The 18,851-nt window shown below is 38.0% G+C and overlaps 1 protein-coding gene across 1 annotated transcript in view; it reads right to left on the bottom strand.

Annotated features, from left to right (window-relative positions):
* Nucleotides 1-319: 319 nt before the first annotated feature.
* Nucleotides 320-18,851, bottom strand: part of LOC103176105 (solute carrier family 12 member 4) — a 34,135-nt gene continuing 15,603 nt past the window's right edge. The window contains exons 4-24 of the mRNA XM_007889491.2: nucleotides 18,290-18,436; nucleotides 17,864-17,918; nucleotides 17,472-17,602; nucleotides 15,490-15,728; nucleotides 14,921-15,135; nucleotides 13,680-13,844; nucleotides 12,898-12,996; nucleotides 12,348-12,405; nucleotides 11,342-11,516; nucleotides 10,875-10,993; nucleotides 10,474-10,572; nucleotides 10,140-10,259; nucleotides 9,015-9,119; nucleotides 8,540-8,708; nucleotides 7,787-7,982; nucleotides 7,107-7,276; nucleotides 6,136-6,267; nucleotides 5,937-6,044; nucleotides 4,076-4,263; nucleotides 1,558-1,691; nucleotides 320-1,443 (exon numbers count right to left, since the gene is read on the bottom strand). Coding sequence (XP_007887682.1) covers nucleotides 1,352-1,443; nucleotides 1,558-1,691; nucleotides 4,076-4,263; nucleotides 5,937-6,044; nucleotides 6,136-6,267; nucleotides 7,107-7,276; nucleotides 7,787-7,982; nucleotides 8,540-8,708; nucleotides 9,015-9,119; nucleotides 10,140-10,259; nucleotides 10,474-10,572; nucleotides 10,875-10,993; nucleotides 11,342-11,516; nucleotides 12,348-12,405; nucleotides 12,898-12,996; nucleotides 13,680-13,844; nucleotides 14,921-15,135; nucleotides 15,490-15,728; nucleotides 17,472-17,602; nucleotides 17,864-17,918; nucleotides 18,290-18,436 — 2,916 coding nt within the window. The 3' untranslated portion in view covers nucleotides 320-1,351. The remainder of the gene's footprint in view (nucleotides 1,444-1,557; nucleotides 1,692-4,075; nucleotides 4,264-5,936; nucleotides 6,045-6,135; nucleotides 6,268-7,106; nucleotides 7,277-7,786; nucleotides 7,983-8,539; nucleotides 8,709-9,014; nucleotides 9,120-10,139; nucleotides 10,260-10,473; nucleotides 10,573-10,874; nucleotides 10,994-11,341; nucleotides 11,517-12,347; nucleotides 12,406-12,897; nucleotides 12,997-13,679; nucleotides 13,845-14,920; nucleotides 15,136-15,489; nucleotides 15,729-17,471; nucleotides 17,603-17,863; nucleotides 17,919-18,289; nucleotides 18,437-18,851) is intronic.

Genomic DNA, 18,851 nt, shown 5'->3' with positions numbered 1-18,851 from the left:
AACAAGGAAGCAGGGGCCTACGGAATCATTTCATCAATACTGTGCAGTATTACGATCATCAAGTAAAACATGTAATTATGGAGCTTTAAGAGATGATCAGAGACCAAATTGTGATAGGATTGAAAAAATAATAAAATTGCTGATTGTCCAGCACCTTGGAATGTCCTCCAGACGTGAAAAGCTCTATCCAAATGTAATTTGACTGTATTGAACGTGAGCGAATACTGGCACTCAGATAAGCAACCAATATCTGTACCTTGAGATTACCAGTGAACTGAAGTAGGAGTGGGGAGAAAAAACCTCCTTTTTTTCAATAAACAACTTGATATAGTGCTTTATTGAGAAAAAATAACATTTGGTTGACTTTTTACATTTAGTATGGTATAAAGAAAAGTTCTGAAATACTACAATAATTTAACAGCCAACAGAAAAGTTTTGCAAAATATTTTTAGCCTAACTCATAGCAGCTCCTTTTCTTGTGCAATTACAAGCTTTACCATCACTGGACAAACAATATTGTACACTGCATAGAAGTCACAACTGACTGCAGTTCATTCGAAAATGTGGACCACTCATTGATGGCCCTAATTATTTTTAGTACACACTACAGAAATAAACAATACAGTGGCTTTTTGTTCTGGACAATTCCTAAAAATATAAATACCAAAATAAATAGGAATCTTTCTTTGCCAATTACACAATCACAAGCCTTGGAAGATGCAGCTAAAGAGTTTGGATCCCTCAACTTCATAATTAGTGCCTATCGTGAAAATAAAACTTAAAAGCTATCCATTCGTGAACAGCCAAACTTATCAAATGTCTTTCAATACTGGGGTTGTCGTGTTGGAGAAGCCACAAAGCAACTGCCAGCTGCTTCCTTCGATAAAACAATCTTACACCTGCATTACAGTAAAGCTGTCAATGCAGCAAAGTTATGTAAATGCATTCTCTAACTTAAAAAGCAAAAAGCTTAATACTAACTCACCAGACATGAGCCCCAAATCCAAGCATATTCCCAGTAAAGTTAAAGAATATGAGGTACATCTTTACAAAGTCCACTTTCTTCAGACTTGCCACATTTATAATACTGTCAATGTATTATTTTATATCATGTTCTAGATATGTGTGCAGTATTCTGAAGGCAACTGCAGAGTTGATGTTGGAAAGCACTTAATGCATCAATGACGTAGAGCTTGGAAGATGAGCCGTGGGAATCGTTGTCTGAAAGGTGAACTAATAAAGGGAGTACTCGTTAGAACAGAAGGGATTTTGGAATGTTTTCTGAGATCAGGTTTAAATCACATCAGACTCCAAAATGTCTCCTCTAAAGACCCCACGTATAAGTGGGGTGTCAAGAATAAATAGTGATGACTTCACAACCACCACCTCGGACCAGAAGTACTCTCTCCAAACCTTCTGTAAGTACTTCCAAAAATTCCATGTCTGGAAATACTAGGTCAAGGATCATGGACAAAAAATATCAGCTCACCTGGAGCTCTATGGGTGCAAATTTACCCATACAAATCTCTTTAGAGTTATGCATTGTATAAAGGATACAGTTTTCATCGCCATCCTGGTTCTTTGGTGGTCCAGGCATGTTCAGCAAAACCAGCTTGGCATCATGAGACCTATTTACAATGACTTCATTTAGCTTGACCGCTGTATGCATTCTCCTTACATTGGACTGGTCTCTGAAAAGGAGGGAACGTTTAAAAAAAATAATTATAACCACATTAGGATAATAAGTGGGTACAAACAAAACCCATTAAGGTTTTAAGCAGATTGAATCAGCTGTTAAGTTACTGACTGGCTTTCTAGAAATGCTTTGTTACACTTTAATGTGGTGGGGGGGAAGAAAGACAGAATGTGCCCATAACACTCAACTCATTGAGATATGTGGGATATGTTTCACAAGCAAGTAAAATGTTGACAGGATTAAAAGCATATAGGAAACTGCATCATATTTTGCAGAATGATTCAGCTGGCTTTTAGCATGTAAAGGATCAATATAACGCATCCGGCATCTCTTGATCCTCCACATCTCATCCAAATGCGATTCCTTAAATGCCTATGTGGTTCATATAATCTTACTGCTCACAGCACAAAGTGTTTTTTCAGATCCCACTTACTGTCATCTGCAATCTGCTTCTCTTTTACTCTCTCATCCTTTTAATATTTTATTTAATTAATCTCAATGGCTTTTTATAGGAACCTTATACATCACTTTGTTTCCTTTTGTTTTATAAAATGTGTATATAGAGCTTTTAGGCTACTTCCTTAATCAGAGGAATATATTTTTTAGAATGGGGTGAGGGAGGGGTAGGATGTGAGAAGCGGAAGAGTGTCCATAAAGATCTAAAGCAGAAGGTTTTTTTTACTGAATAATACAATCAACAATCTCTTGCTTAATAGCTGCTTTAATCAATGCAGCAACACATTACCAAATCAGCTGGCAAGTCGAGCCCAGGCATTTGCCCAACAGGCGGAACAGGAAGGCGGTAAATGGATGGGAAAATGAGACCAATAGTTTAGCTTTATCATTTGCATTATTGAAATCAGGGTAGTCCTATCAACTACCAGCATGACCTCTCCGTTATTTGACAGCAAGAAGATAAGGACCAGCTATAGTTCCCCCAACCTCCCTCTTCCACAGTTCAATCTGCATCCTGATGAGGCCAGAGGCATTCACAACAGCAAGTCAGCCAAGAGACACAGTTTGAAAAAAAATCTACAAAGGACTATTAGACTATATAATGAGCATTACTGATCTAAGGAGATTCTGGTATTGACTTGTGACATTGGAATTTATTTTTGTCTTTACAAACATCCGAGTTCACAAGCTCCAAAGCACACAAACACTGAAAACATTGGTTATCTTCACTCATCCACATTGTTGTAGAAAGATGGCCTTCAAGTAGATTTGCTCTAAGCATAACTAATAGTAATGAAGAGCAAACTTCATGAGCATTTTACAGGTTTTTTAAAAAAATTGAGAAATGACCTTTTACTAGAACTATTTGTTTTAAAAATAATAACATTTAAAATAAAACACTAGCCAAATCACAAAACATTTAATACTTACAGAGTCTCCCATTCTCTGAATACATATAGATTGAAGAAAGTGTGAAAAAGAGGAGGTTAGGCGAAGAATAATTAAAGCATTTAACGAAACATGATCAGAATAGATTTTGTAATCTGGTAACGTTTAGTCTGCATTGGAAAAGTTATATGCTGTACGTATCATTTTGGGAAGTCTTTGGGAAGGCTTGTACTTCGTTTATTTTTGAACAGATTTGTATCCTTACCAACTTAAATGAAGGAAAATTCTTTTGCTACTTAACTGCTGAGTAATTGGTCTAAATATTTGGATGGCAGATTGTTTTTTGCACATTGTTTTGAGAAACTCATTTCCCCCCCCACACATTTTAGATATTTTACATTGACAATATTGTACTGAAGCTTTTAATCCAAGGCTGATTTTAAGAGAAACTAAATGCATAAGCAGCCTTAGTGGAGGACTGTATTTACAATTTTTTTAAAAAATGGAGTTACCACCATTTAATAATGATTACTTTTTTTCCAGGCATTAAATGACCTATTCTGTAAAAGAATCAAATTGTTTAAGTACAACACTTTTTTTGGATCATCAACGGCTCCATCAATATTGATATTAAACCGTGAAGAATAATTGCTCAGATGTTTCACACAAACGATGGCAAAATATGACAACAACAACAAATTACATTTGTATAGTTCCTTTCACGTAGGGTGGACTTCCCAAGGCGCTGGACAATCAGGGATAAATAAGAATAGGTCCTGCCAATTATACTCATTCAATATAAAGTAAGGACAATCAGATACTATAGATACTATACAATCAGATACTACTGAAACAATTATTCGGAGCGTAAAACTATTATAATATTTTCCATTGGGTCTTGGCCTTAAAACAGATTTCATTTTTATTTGTGCAATAGAATAGCCAGGTAAAAAAAAAGCACAGTTCAGTAAAACGACCAAGGAGAACATTTTGTAATGATTATTTGCAGGTGTTTTCAGGAGAGTAGACACTTACGGTTTAATACTGATCAATTCCCTGAAGCTGTTCGGGGTATGCATCTTACAACGGTTTCGCTCAGATTCATATTTCTCTTTTGTCCAGGTCATCTGTACTTTGTCAGGAGAAACATGTAGCTCTTCCTCTTCATCAGAGTATATGCTTTCTTGACGAATCATTGAATTCCTGTCTTTTACCAACTGAGCCTGAAGAAAGCAAAGAAACACTAAAACACCTTGTACTATAAGAATACGTTGATTATGAACAAGTGCCAGAAAGTAAAATATTTAACAGTAGACTGAACTCTGTGTTCTATTATTGTTAATACCTATTCCCTGCTTTTCTCATCAAACCAATAGAGGTAATAGACAACTTGGAAAAAACAAAGCTTGAGCTGACGAAACAAATCATGAGAATGGAATATCAACATCAGCACAGATACAACAACAACAAAATTACATTTATAGACCACCTTTCACGTCGGGAGAACGTCCCAAGACACTGGACAGTCAGGGATCAGTACCCAAGCATGGGGAGGGGTGGGGTAGGAGTGAGGGAAGGCACAGAGGTAGGAGGGCGACTGAAGGCACAATCGAAGAGGAGGGTCTTGAGACCGGCCTTGAAGGAGGTAAGGGAGGCGAAGGGACTGTGGGATGGAGTTCCAGAGTGTAGGGGCAGAGAGGCTGAAAGTCTGGCCACCAATGGTAGGGCGGGAGACGGAGCAGGCCGGAGCCCGCTGAATGGAGGGAGCGGGCAGGTTGGTAGGGAGTAAGCAGGTCAGAGGTAGGAGGGGGCAATGCGTGCGTGAGGATTTCGGCAGCCTGAGGGGTGAGGCAGTGGCAGAGTCTGGCAATGTTGCGGAGGTGGTGGTAGGCAGTGCCGGTCATGGCGCGGATGTGGGGGAGAAAGGACAGTTCAGGGTCAAACAAAGCACCCAGGTTCCTGACTGGCTTAGTGAGGTTGAGTGTGCAGCCGTGGAGGCTGATGCTGCCAGCGCCTGAGATGTGGAGACGCTGGCATGAGCCAATCAGGAGGACCTCGGTCCTGCTGTCGTTCAATTGGAGAAAGTTGTCCCTCGTCCAGGACTTGATGTCGGACAGGCAGTCGGTCGGGACGCTAGCAGTCCTAGAGTTGAGGGTGGAGGCAGAGAGACAGAGTTGGGTGTCATCCACCTCCATGTGGAAATTTACCCCATGTCTGTGGATGATGTCACCAAGGGGGAGCATGCAGAGATCCAAGTAGGCAATAAAAATATCCAAATCAGATTTTAAACAGAGATGAGAAAGTAAACTCCGAACAATGCTTTCAGATGCACTGAGACAGCAGAAGAGGACACAAGTTTAGGGTTGCAATTTCAGAACAGATATCAAGAATTATTTATTTACCCAGAGGGTACAGATTGCCAGGAACAGATGACCAGGAAGTAAGTGGTGTTGAGGCCAGGATGCTGGAAACAATTTAAAACAGGTTGGTACTACAATGGAAGGATGGTGTGCAAAGAGCTAAGGAGCTGGTACTCAAGCTCCACACTGTACTCCAGGGCACTGGGGACAAGGATGCTTCTCACGAAAATCCCATTAATCCTGCAAGCCAAAGCCCTAACAGATAGGGTGGTCCAAACTGAAAAAGCAGTGGGAACGCTTGCTAGTCAGTACTTTCAGTGGTAAGCTATTTGGTTTTAGCTGGTTAAACCAAACAGTACTCCAACACACATTCTGGGGTCCTTGAGACTTGGCTCTTGTGAGCCTAGACCAAATACTCTCCAGAATGAGATAAGCATGATGCGTCCTTTCAGAGAGTGCTCATTCCATTAGATATCAATACCAACAAATAAATAAAATCAAATAATGCAGAATATTTAAATTGTATTCCATCATACCTCTCTTTCCCTCTCAGTCTTGGATAGCCTCATCTGCCTCAACATTTGTGACCGCTGCTCCATCATCAGAGTTCTTTCGTATGTATAAGCTGAAATATCACTGCCGTGCTGAGAACAGAATTTGATGACATTATTATAAGAAATTATATCTCCAATAAAAATGTTGCTAAAACATACTTTAGGTTTCACCATTTCTCACCATCTCAACTACTTCAACTTCTGCCTCAATTCGGAGGTGGTAAAGGAAAGTTGCAAGGTCCTTTTTCATCTGAATGCTGTTATCATCCATTTGTGCAACAGTGAAAATGCGCATCGTGCATTTTTTCCAGACCTGCGCAGGAACAGTTTGTGTTAAATTTCCATTTACGGTCAGAAGCTGCTAAAGTAAAACCACACTAAATACAAACAAACAATTTGATCATGACTTCCAACAAAGAGGAAAAAAATAAAATGTTACTATCAGCTGATATGGATTTATTGCCCAGCTGGTAGACCTTAGAACCATAGAAATTCAAAGCATAGGCATTTTGCCCATCTCGTCTGTGCTGGCTCTTTTAAGAGCAATCATTTCAGTCCCATTGACCTGCCTTTTCCCCTTATCCCTGTAGCTTACTCATTAGCCTGTTCCATTTACATCTTGGTCCACTGCATGTAGTTACTCTTCCAAAATAACAGCAAATCCTTTAAATTCCTCCCCCCACCTTTATAAATGACTTTAGAAATAAACAAAACATTTAATTATTTAAAGTTGCCTTGCAGATGGACTTATTAAAAAGCTTTTATTGTTGCTCCAATCTAGAGAAACAAAGAGTTATTGCATTTGTTTAGTTGTCTTGTGCAAAGCCATGGTACGTGACAAGTTTCAGAATCAGTTCTCTCAACCAAGAGTTGCAAATTTGTGCTACCAGTGCCATTTAAAAGAAATGGGAGGCACAGTCATTCATTGTACCTTCCCCAACCGAACCAGTCTTCTGATTTAAACAATTACAATTTTTTAGTTTTCATCATGAATTAAATATGAAGCGTGACTGTTAACTGCAAACTATCAAAATTGGACACCCAGCAATAAATTCCAGCTATTACAGATGGGACATTGCCATGTATATTTGAAATTTCTAACACTGAAAAAAAATTTCAAAACTACTACAGTTCACGTTACTTAGTTTGTACCTTGTGTTGTCGGAGGAGGAAAGGGAGCAGCATCAACATGCCCCCATCGTGCACAATCCACCAAACATCAATGCGGCCCTCAGTAAAGCGTTCATGATTACTTGGATAGAGGGAGACGTTCTTGGGCACCAACAGAGCAAGGTGACCAGCTGTGGTGACTCTTACAGTGTCTGGAAATAGGATCAGTGTTATTTTGGGAGTGGCATTTTCTTACTAACAAGACACACTGGAATATGAATCAAATAAGCTAACTGCTGAAAACTTGAATCTGGGGTGGAAGAAATACAATTGTGCTATTCACAAATTAGCTTTGTTGCAATCACCAAGACTTTCAGTAAGTAAACATTGAAAACCATTGATTTATAGACACTGTGGTTAATTGTAAATCACAAAACCTGCAAGTTATCTACAGTCAGTACACCAAGAACATTATAGATTTAATAGATCTGTGATTAAATATGCCGTGCACTGACTTGCTATCAGCCTACAAAAAAAATTGATGAGCAAACCTGCCAAATAACAGCATTGCCTCAACCTCTCTGGGAAATAAACAGTTGAGCTGTTGAGAAAGTAGCAACCACAGGTGCATGATGGCATTCACATAGAGATTGTGATATTGTAATCATACGGTCAGTATTCAGTTTATTTTAAAAAAAATTCCACTCTTGAGTAAATCTTACCAATGAAAGTTTTCCAGGCTCTGGGATCCTCACTCTGTCTCCAGCCATAAGGCCAACCCATAACTACTGAATTGTGTTTCATTCCACCAAGTCCACAAGATTGAATTAAATGTGCAATGCCTTCTCGAACCTTGGAAGAAACCACCAATTGAGTAAACCCTTTCACCTTCTCTATGGCCATCATGCTTTTAATTGTCTAGAATGAAGAAAAGAAAATTATACATGTAACAATAATCAAACTATACATAATTCAAGTGGGAAGAATTCCAGCCTCCAGTGACTGGTTTGTTTCTCCAAGTGCTGTCAATAATACGACAGACCTGACTGGCTCAGGCAAAAGGCTATGAGACTGCAACGGAGAAATCAACTCAATTCCAATCTTCCATTGTTCGGTGCATCACCAGCCCCAAAGAGACCCCCCACTTACTTTTTCCTCTCTCTCCCTTCCCCTCCCTCCCCAATCAGGATAGTTATTAGTTGGTTATTAGCCTTCTGACAAGCACAGGTTTGAGCACTCTCCATTCACTTTTGGTAAAACTGTACAAGTAGATTTTGTTGATGTCAAATTCATTTTGTATCTGAACTCAGTGTTAAGTGACAAATAAAATAAGATGCCACAGCTGCAGTTAAGTCTAAATTCTAGGCCAGGTGACAATAATGGTAATGTATTCCATTCCCCAATACTCACTGCCTTAACCTTAATGAGGATGAGAAGGCACCTCATCTCAAAAAAATGTAACATTTAAGCCATACTTGTTCAGCGGCTTGTGCTTCTCCGTAGTTTTCTAGAAAATTCCCTTGAATGACTGAGCCAACGATAGTTAAACCTTTGCCAGCTTTTAGCTGAGATGCAAATGTTAGCAATCTGGGATGTTTCACATGTAAATCTTCATCTAGTTTCAGCAGTACCAGCAACTGAGGCCTAGGGAAAAAAGCATTCACAATTTAGTGCAATAATTCAACAACTTTTTTTTTCCCAAGAGTGCACCATTTGGGGTAATGTGCACTCTGAAAAAGATCCATTACATACAATGTCTGTCTATCAATACAAAGGAGTGGACTACAATATTTAGAACACTTCTAATGGATGATTGGACTAGAAGAAAACCTCCTTCAGGTAGGAAATATGAAAGAAATGAAGAACTGATCAACATATTAGATTTGAGTATGTTACTGCAAACCCTGAATAATAACATAGATATAATCTCCAAATCAACTCTAAACTTACCTCCAGTTCTTAGTATGAGGAGGACCTTCTTCCAGCCTCAGCAAAGCATAACGAGCTGCGCTCAGAGACAGACCCCGAATACCATCACCCCACTCTTTTTCTGCACTGCAGAAATCAGACAAAATTAAGCCTGTTAATATCATATTGATCAGCATTATTGAAATAATTGTCAAGGCAGGAGCGATTGGAAATTTATTAATGATGACAGCAGTTTCAATATAGTTTAACCTCGCCTTGTAGCATTGAGTGTAACACAATATTTAAGCTACTTTTACAGTGCTTTTCCACACTTGAAAGCAATGGGGAACAAAATCCCAAGCTCATCAATGAGGGCATCTCACTACGAGAACCTACTTGCTAGTTTTCACTTTGTTAGAGAACAAAGCAACTGCCAAATTTCCCAAATAAAACCATGGCACAGAATTCTCTGCTATAATTAAAATCAAATGAATACTGCCAATTAAGATGGTTGAACTCTTTGTACAAAGTCAGTGCTCATTTATGCAATAGATCTAATGCTGCGCTATTTGCTTGTACTTTTCTCCCAGTTTGCTACTAATCCCGATTATGCGAGATGACAATCCTGATGTATTTTAGAACAAATACCAGGGTAAACAAAATCAAGTGCTAATAGGAACATAAAAGAACAACAAAATTACATTTGTATAGAGCCTTTCATGTTGGGAAGACGTCCCAAGGCGCTGGACAGACACAGTTATGGACCAAGCTGGGGGTTGGGGTGGGAGAGGGTGGAGGGCAGGGGGGGTGAAGCAGGGAGATCGAAAGCACGGTTGAAGAGGAGGGTCTTGAGGTGGGTCTTGAAAGTGGCGAGCGAGACGGAGGGACTGTGGGATGGAGTTCCAGATAAAACCCTATTCAGTAAATCTAACATGCTCCTTATGTGTTTAAAAGTTAAGATACATGAGATTCCTTAATCACTTCTTTGTTCAGCATCTTTAAAAACAGCTAGTTGCTCAGAAACCAGCTGTTTAACAAATTTGAGCAAGGTATCATGAATCAGTTATTTTCAGAGAAAGGAAAAAAACATATTTTAACTGGGTCAAACATTAGTCATGAAAACAAAACTGTAATCTGCAAAAAAAATTAACTTTTTTTTAAACTTACCCTTGGTACTCAATATACTTGTAAATCATGCCTGCGATAAGCATAGCGACAAGAGCGTAATACCATGAAGAAATGAACATTAGAGCAAGGCATGTGCTCATGCCTAAAAATGATAAAGCCCTACAGAAAGTAAAAAAAATAAATAAAATAATTTTGTTTTACACATTTCTGAATTTGAAGCCTCTTAGGTACAACATCAAAATTTTAAATTGCTTCCATTTAAACATTCAAAATCGGAACAAGCTTAATAATCTTCTAATTTGTTGCACAATTTTAAAATGAAATATTAGGACAATTAGACAAGTCATCAAGCCCTTTATATACAGGCACTTACCAATGGTAGTATTTAAATCTGGGACGCCAGTTGGGAGTTCGCAGAAGTGTTTGTACTGCACAAGCCAGGTTAACAAACAAATAGCACATTAAGAAAAACCTGTAAAATATGAATGGCAAATGTATCCAGCAGATTTCATCATTACATAATAGCTTAAGATAGATACTAAGGAGATACCTTGATATGCCTACAAAGATATACCTACAGTCTGGATCTTTATTAATCCACATGATACGCATAATCCATGGAACATAGTTAGGATTTGTATCTCACTGAACGAAATTTGGAGTTGTATTCTAATTGATTATTCTTTTAAAAAGATTTTTTTTAAATCATGAATTAAAAATATGATCCACTCAATTTTTTTAATTTAAAAAATCGTTACAAAAACGTCTACTTACATTGAGAGAATGGGAGCCACCATATCAAGTGAGGCGATCAGTATTCCGAGTTCAGCTATTATAGCCGTCAGAAGAAGAGCCCAAGTTGGTTCACCATTTGCTTTTCCATGTCCAAACACCTACACATAGATTTGCATTTCAAAATACAGTCAGGATCTTAAAAGATCAAAAAAATCTGTACTTCCTAATGCTGTAAATGTGAAATAAATATTTAATTGTTAATTCATCTTTACTCGCCCCTTCCTTAGCCTCTTTCAAGTCCCATCTCAAGACCCTCCTCTTTGACTATGCCATCAGCACCCCCCTTTCCCCCCCCAACCCGGGTCTGAAATGCTGTACTCTGTCCAGTGCCTTGGGACATCCTCCCGACGTGAAAGGCGCTACACAAATGTAATCTTGTTGTTGATGATCACATTTAGATGAACAACAATAGGGGTGTTTAACAAAGCAATTAAGTTTGTACTGACCCGTAAGAAAGGAATGATATTGTCCTTAGCAATTGCTTGTAGCAATCGGGGAGCCCCAGTTAAGCTTTGTAAACCGGCTCCACATGTAGAGAAAAAGGAACCAACCACAATAACCCAGGGAGAAGGCCAAGCTAGAGTTCCCACAACTAAATTCTTATTAACAGCATCACCGTATCTAGAGAAAGAAAAAAAAACACCATCAAATTCTAGATAACACAACTAGCAGATCTCTATGACAATAAAGCATCAAAGAAACAAATCATAGAAAGAATCTGATAGGTGGACAATCATAGATAGGACATCTGAAGGTTGCACCCAATCTGATACAGTAGCTTAAAGGGGAGTCCCCATGAGTTTGTGGAAGAGAAGAAGGCCTGATTAATCTAGGTGTTCTATTTAAAAATAATAGATATTATATTTGGATCTTAGTATAGCTTTGACAACAACAACAAGATTTCATTTAGAGCGCCTTTCACGTCCTGAGGACGTCCCAAGGCGCTGGACAGTTGAGTCAGGACCCGAGCAGGGGGGAAATGGTCAGGGTGGGGCGAAGGGAGGGAGCGAACGAGAGGGGAGCTGAAGGCACGGTCAAAGAGAAAGGTCTTGAGACCGACCTTGGAAGGAGGAAAGGGAGGAAACAAGGTGAAGGCACTGGGGGATGGAGTTCCAGAGCCTAGGGGCTGAGAGGCTGAAGGCCCGGCCACCGATGGTAGGGCGGTTGGGGCGGGGGATGTGGAGCAAAACACCATTGACCAAATAGACATGCTTTAATTAACATTTTTATAATAATAATCCTTGCATTTGATATAGCACTTTATCAAGTCTTCGAGACGTCTCAAAGCGCTTCACAGGTTATACTGTAAAGTGTATTGATTGTATATTTTGTGGGTGAAATGCGGTAGCCAATTGCACACATAATGGAATTGAAAAATATTATGCAGAATATTTTGCAACTGGGCAATTTAAATAAAGCGCTTCAGGTTATTAAAAATAATGCAATACTTACTTATCGCGAAGGACAACACCTTCGACACAGGCGCCAAATAACACCACACTACTCAGGTCTGGAGTTTCAGTTAAAGCAAAGTAAAAGTCAGTTCAATAAATTACTTTGACAGGATAAAATTATTTCATATCGGTCCCCTTTCCTCGATTACCGTCTATGGTATCTTCACTGGACACCAAGGGATGAACCAAAGTTCAATGATTATATATTGGTGGAAGAGGGAAATTGGGTTTCACTGGAATCAACCGTTTACATTCAGCGTGAGTCAGTATACAACTTTTGCTAATTGATAAGAGTTGGAACCCATGTTCAACACTGGTCTGCCTTGCTTTCTCCTTTCAGACACAGTACTCTGTTCACTTGATGCCATCTAGTGGAAGGCTGATAATTAGCAAGACATACAGCAGAACAAGCAAGAGACTGACTCAAACTTGTGAACCTTCTGGTTGGGAATCACAACATCTGGCCATTGGAGCAGTTAGCTTACTCATTCTGGTTTCAACTTTGAATGATCAATAACTAACCACTTTCTGAAGTGTAAAAAGGATACAAACTAGTGAAGTTGTAGCAATAGCCAATATTGTACCAACAGGAATCGACTTTTGTGCATCCTTCAGGTCTCCAGATCGATTTGAACCAGCCATGATACCTGGAAGGTAAAAAGCAAAGAACATTAAAAACATCAATAAGAGACTAACTATTTAACTAATGCTGTATTTTAATTTTATTAACTAATTGCTTTCCCTCTTTTTTCTAAAAATATTCAGTAAACACAAGAATGAGTACAATTGAAAGCCTACAGTATAAAGAAATGAAAATGGAAAATTGTAAACACATTTCCAAATAAAGCTTATGATAAGGACCATTGCCTTTTCTCTACCAAAAGATCAAAGGTACTTTATTCCAAGAAGCAGTAAATCAATGCTATTATAATACCACAGTTTAAATAAAACCAAGGCACAAACTGGGATGGACAAATAAAAATTTAAAAATGCAAGTTTAAAAAATGCAAAGCAACAAAGAGAACCTGAACCAAAATAAATAAATGTTAGAAACTTCCCTACAGAAGGCAAAAATAATGGGAAAATTATATTAAGCTTCACTTATTCCAACAACCAATTCTAAGCAGTGTCTTGGAGCAGGTTGGTTGCCTGCCTAATAATATTTGGCACATGTCAATGGGAGTGGGGGAAAAATAGCCTAAACGAGGTGCCAAACAAAATGTTGAACTGGAAGGGAGGGGAGAGGAAGAGTATAGCAGAAATGCTATTTATAGCAACAGAGTGAAAATGTTTTTTCTCATGTATCAATGAATATTCAAAGTGTTCTCACCAGTTACTGAAGGAAAGAAGATGCCAACCAGCATGGTAAAAGTAGTGGTTATGTCTGCAAGAACATAGATGGGTATATACTTTTTTGGCCCAGAAGTTTCAACCGATTGCAACGTTTGCTTTTCGAGTATCTCCCCCTTGGTCATGTACCTGCTCCACAGGTTTTCTGCAACAAAATTGAACAAGCTTTGGTTTAATAAACAACTTCCATTTTGGCAAGTTTCCAAGAAAATAATCCAAACAAACACCCATAGTTAGGAAGGATGAATATGATCTAAGTGTCAAAGCTGCTAAAGTTATTAAAATGTGCAAATCTGAAACTCTTTGACCGATACCCTAATATCAACGACTGAAAACCCACTAGTAATCCTAAAATGGTACTCCTCACCAACCATTTTCTCAAATTTCCCTCCATCTTTCAAAACTGAAAAATTCGCAAGTGGAAACACAATAAAAAATATCAGTTGATACAAAGAATTCAACTCGAGTTCTTATTTGTAACAATAATAAATTGATCATTTTTAATCCACGACTGTTTGTCAGACACTGCTGTGCGCAATTGGCTGCCGTGTTTCGCCCACAAATATATGGTCAATTCACTTTACAGCATATTCTGTGAAGCGCTTTGAGACATCTAGAAGACGTGAAAAGCACTATATCAAATGCAAGGATTATTATTTTATTATTATTATTTGGCACTTCAACACAACATCTGTGAATACTTGGATGGCTGCTAAGAACAAGTGAAAAATGAACATTCTGGTGCAATCTCCTTCTCACAAGAGTTATGTGTAAATGAAAGGCATTTTCAACGGCACATACATCTGACAGATCAGCTTCTTGTAAAGTGCACATCAGTTCAGATAAGAACATCCCACTCAATGCTCAAATTTTATTTTTGGGCCAATTAAGTACGAAGAGTACATGGACTATGTACGTTAGCCATCCAGGAACTAGATGGAGTTTCCCCAAATACGTCTGGTCCTTTAACCATCCAGTATGCTGAAACTTGCACATTTAGTAAACATGAAGATGGCCACCAATGATTGAACATTTGTATTCAAACCAATTCAGAACAGGAATTGGGAAACTACAAACTTTTGTTAAATAGAAAAGTAAATGTGCATGCAGTTTTCTATTGCTGAATCCAATATAGAACCCAGCAAGCTATGTAATTCAATAACACTTAAACAAATCACATTAGTAATAAAAACAACAAAATAATATGCATTTTGTACAAACCGTATATAATGCCACTTGCCACACCAGGAATCCCTTGGATTTCAGACACATTATTGTGAACAAAATACTCGTCACAATCATCCGTGGTTAGATTTTTACTGTTGCAGAAAAATTCCCACAGCTGGGTTGCCACGGTTTCATTGTTTTCAATAGTGGTCTTGGCACAAACATCAAACAAACCTCTGGAAAGTGTTCGATTTCCTAACATACAAATTCTAAGAAATAAACATGAATGGGTATTGTTATGTCGAAAACCATTTTCTCTATAAGTGCTCTGGCTGACAGCAGTATGTAGAAATACTACCAGCAATCAAGAGAATGCTAACAAATGTCTTACTTTTCCATTAGTAACACATAACCATACATTTTCTTTCTACAGAGCTTGTAACAATAGATTGGGCACATTATGAGTGATGTTGCATACTGTTGCTTATATTAAGGTTTTTGGAATAATAAGGGAAGCCTTACTCAAACACTAGCTATTTTTCCAACAATTTAACTGTTACAAATTGTAGTCTTTTTTAAAAAAACACAGAAGCAATGGCTAACACAGCAAAGATATCACTTACTTAAATTCTGGAGGATGGACTGCTGTTTTAATGACACCCACATAAATGGACAAGATGGATATTATCACACAGACCAAAAATAAGGAGGCAAATTTATTAACATATCGGACTCCTATGAAGACAACTAAGCCCATAAAAGCAAGGAAAATTGTCCCATAGAGTCTCATGTTGTTCAGCATAGCACCAGACTCATTTGAGTCAACAGGTTTGAATACCGCTGCTGCAGGGACAATGTAGGTCTGAAAGTAAAGGGAATTAGGATCCATTAGAAATTATACCAAATAGGAACAAAATCAAAAAGCACAAATATATAACCATTTGAAATGTTCACGCTGCAAAGGGGAACATGCATTATTTGTAACTAGTAACTGCAGCTTAAAAGAAAAGCAAGTAATGTGTCATTAACAGCTCAACAAATTATTCTCCTTCAATAATCAAATCTGTTAAAGCAACCACCTGCTGTCAACAATCGCTCTGGAACAGTACTGACCGATTTTCTATAATATACCACCCCTATGCAGCAACCAACTGTCTAATCCAACCAGTTGCCACTCTTTTTTTAAAAAAGCTCTGTTGAACAGGTTTGACTGTATTTTTTCTCTTTACACTTAAACCAAAAATCTCATTTTACTCATAGGAGAATATTGTCCTACAGCTTTACCTCTTAAAAGTGAATTACAATGCATTCCAAGAGGTTAATGTAAATGTTTCAAATATTGTAAGTACAGCATTCCCCAATTAATATTTTTATTCACACTTGTATCATATGCTGCTTTGTAAACCCAAAGGCAGAAAAAAATGTACACAGTAAAAATCAGGAAGAATTTTGCTAAGAACTGAAATAAAAATAGAAATGTTGAAAATCCACTGTGTGTACAATCAACACCTGATTATTTCAGCAGTAGCCCACAGGGATAGAGACAGGATGTTCAAAGTCCCTGTTGTGTTGAGCCAATTTGCCTAACAAAGGTTTAAAATTGTCTGCAGTCGCAGCTTCGAGCTGTTCAGGCTATGCCCTGAGAAAGTTACTTGTAGTCGGGGCCCATTTAAAGGCCAGTGTGCAAGACTGTTTTGAAAACAATACTTTGAGGCGAGTGCCTCAGTCAATTTATCTAATAACTTGACAGCACATCAAACGTCATTCCTGTGCCAAGAAGCAGAGGTAGAGAGGATTGCAAGTTAATCATTAAAATCAGGATATCACCACTCTAGCTTTTTGTTTTTTAAATGAAAGTCTTTATGCTGTGGAGGAGTTTTCATTGCCTTGAGTGATTTAAGCTATAACTTCCTAATCTTTTTCGACATCTGCTCTTTTTCCCTGCTGCATAAATGACTGTCCTGCTGAGACATGCAATCTTAATTCTTACCATAACAGACCCTTCCAGTACTTTCCTCCTTCATTCAGGTTAGGTCAGTGTACATGTATTAACATGCAGAACATCTCTACTGTTCTATGATCAGCCAAAAATTGACGCGGTTTCAGAGTGGGTAACAGTGACACATGCCGAGGTTTCCTTTAAACTTTAAAAGATTCAATCCACAAGAAATAACCATGCTGTATAATCAAGCTCAGAGTGTAACCTCCAGTCAAAACAGGAATTGGTCTTCTTTTGTTCACATTAAAATCAGACCCCATTAAAACACATTTTGATATATAATGCAGATCCGCTTACACTTCATGTGTACCACTTTTATAGCACATCATGTATAATGTGGAGTTGCATTTTATGGGCCACCATTTTAATAACAGGTTCAATGTATTCTTAAAAATGATTGGTGGGGACCACTTCTTATAATAATATATGATTTGCCTTTGAGGAAGAAAAATAATAATTCAGGAACATCTGGACCAAATGCAATAATGTAATTAGTGGTAGATGAATTTTAACGTAGATAAATGTAAGGAATATTGGAACAAGGGGTATGTGCACACAATGAAAAAAAAGGAAATTCAAAGGAAGAGTTACTTTGCATCAACTTACCAATAAGATTTCAATGGCACCAAGTATATACATGGCTCCTGCAAAAGTAGTTCCAAGATAAAAGCACAGACCAACCGCACCACCGAATTCAGGACCAAGTGACCTTGAAATCATGAAATAAGAGCCTCCAGCTGCAAAACAAAATGGCCAAGACAAACAGTTTGATTAGAAAAGTAAATACATCATGAGACAAAGGAATTCTAAAGGTGGATTCCAGCCTGTGGAGTTGGATTTTTTTATAGCAACTGTCTCCCAGCATCCAACCTTAGAAAGACAACCCGTTAAAATAGTTTCAATGCAACTGCAAGGCATTGCCTCAAAACATTCAGCAGGTATATGGATAAAACTGGCAGCCAATGATTTGGAAATTTTGTTCATAAGATGTTCATTACCTGGTACCACTCCATTTGTTGCGATAGCACTCATTGATATAGCTGTTAGCATGGTCTGAAAAACACAATATCAAGAAAGCAAGCCAAGTCTTTGTGAACATGCTGTACAAATCATTCTCCTAAAATAAATTGCAGAAAAAAGCTTGGTTGCTATTCTGAATGTTGCAATAGCACTCATTGATATCAATCTTAAACGAACAATTGCTTTGAAGCATTTGAAGCCTCCTGGTGAATATTTCCCCCAGAATATGGCATTTTGGAATATGAAATATATATCCTAGTAATCCACCTTTGAAACTGAATTCTTGTTCTTTGTTGGATAGCGCAAATATTACTACACATGCATAACTTATTTTTAGATTAAATGGACAAACATTCAGTCTATACATTTAGCAAAGCTAGTCCAGTAACATTTTGGGTACTTACACAGCAGCAGCACATGAAGACAATACAGAAAGACTGCAAGACTCCTGCCGCTCCTACAAGCCATGTCAGTCGGAGAAAAAGAATCACTCCAAAAATATTTTGTAGGCAGGGTAGGTAAACTCCCATCAGGGTTCCCATACTGGGAGACTAAATAGGAAAATAAAATTAAAAACTATTAAGGTAATTTGCAGATTAAAGCTTGGTTTTATCTTATATAGCAATTTTCACATTCATCATGCATCTCCTACAGATGCTGTTCTTTTGACCAATGGAATTCAAACAAAAAGCAAAATGAATGAAAAATCGTTTGTAAAATGTGAGATATAAATCAGAAATACTAAGTTAAACTTTCCAAAAAGTAATTTCCTTGTTTATAGCAAATGCCATTGGATTCCATTATTTAAATCACCCTCAACTGAAACTACCCCGTCCAAAATGGATGTGTTATGGATCAGCAGTTAACAGCATGGCGTCTATGCCTTCAAGCAGCAGAAAGCAGTAACAAGTTATTACTGGATCATTCAGCACCCATTTTGAGGGAAATAATCAAGGCAAACTGGAT

Source organism: Callorhinchus milii, unplaced genomic scaffold (genome assembly GCF_018977255.1).
Source record: "Callorhinchus milii isolate IMCB2004 unplaced genomic scaffold, IMCB_Cmil_1.0 Scaffold198, whole genome shotgun sequence".
NCBI lineage: Eukaryota > Metazoa > Chordata > Chondrichthyes > Chimaeriformes > Callorhinchidae > Callorhinchus > Callorhinchus milii.
Note: the sequence above shows the minus strand (reverse complement) of the source record. Positions and strands in the feature narration are given on the sequence as shown.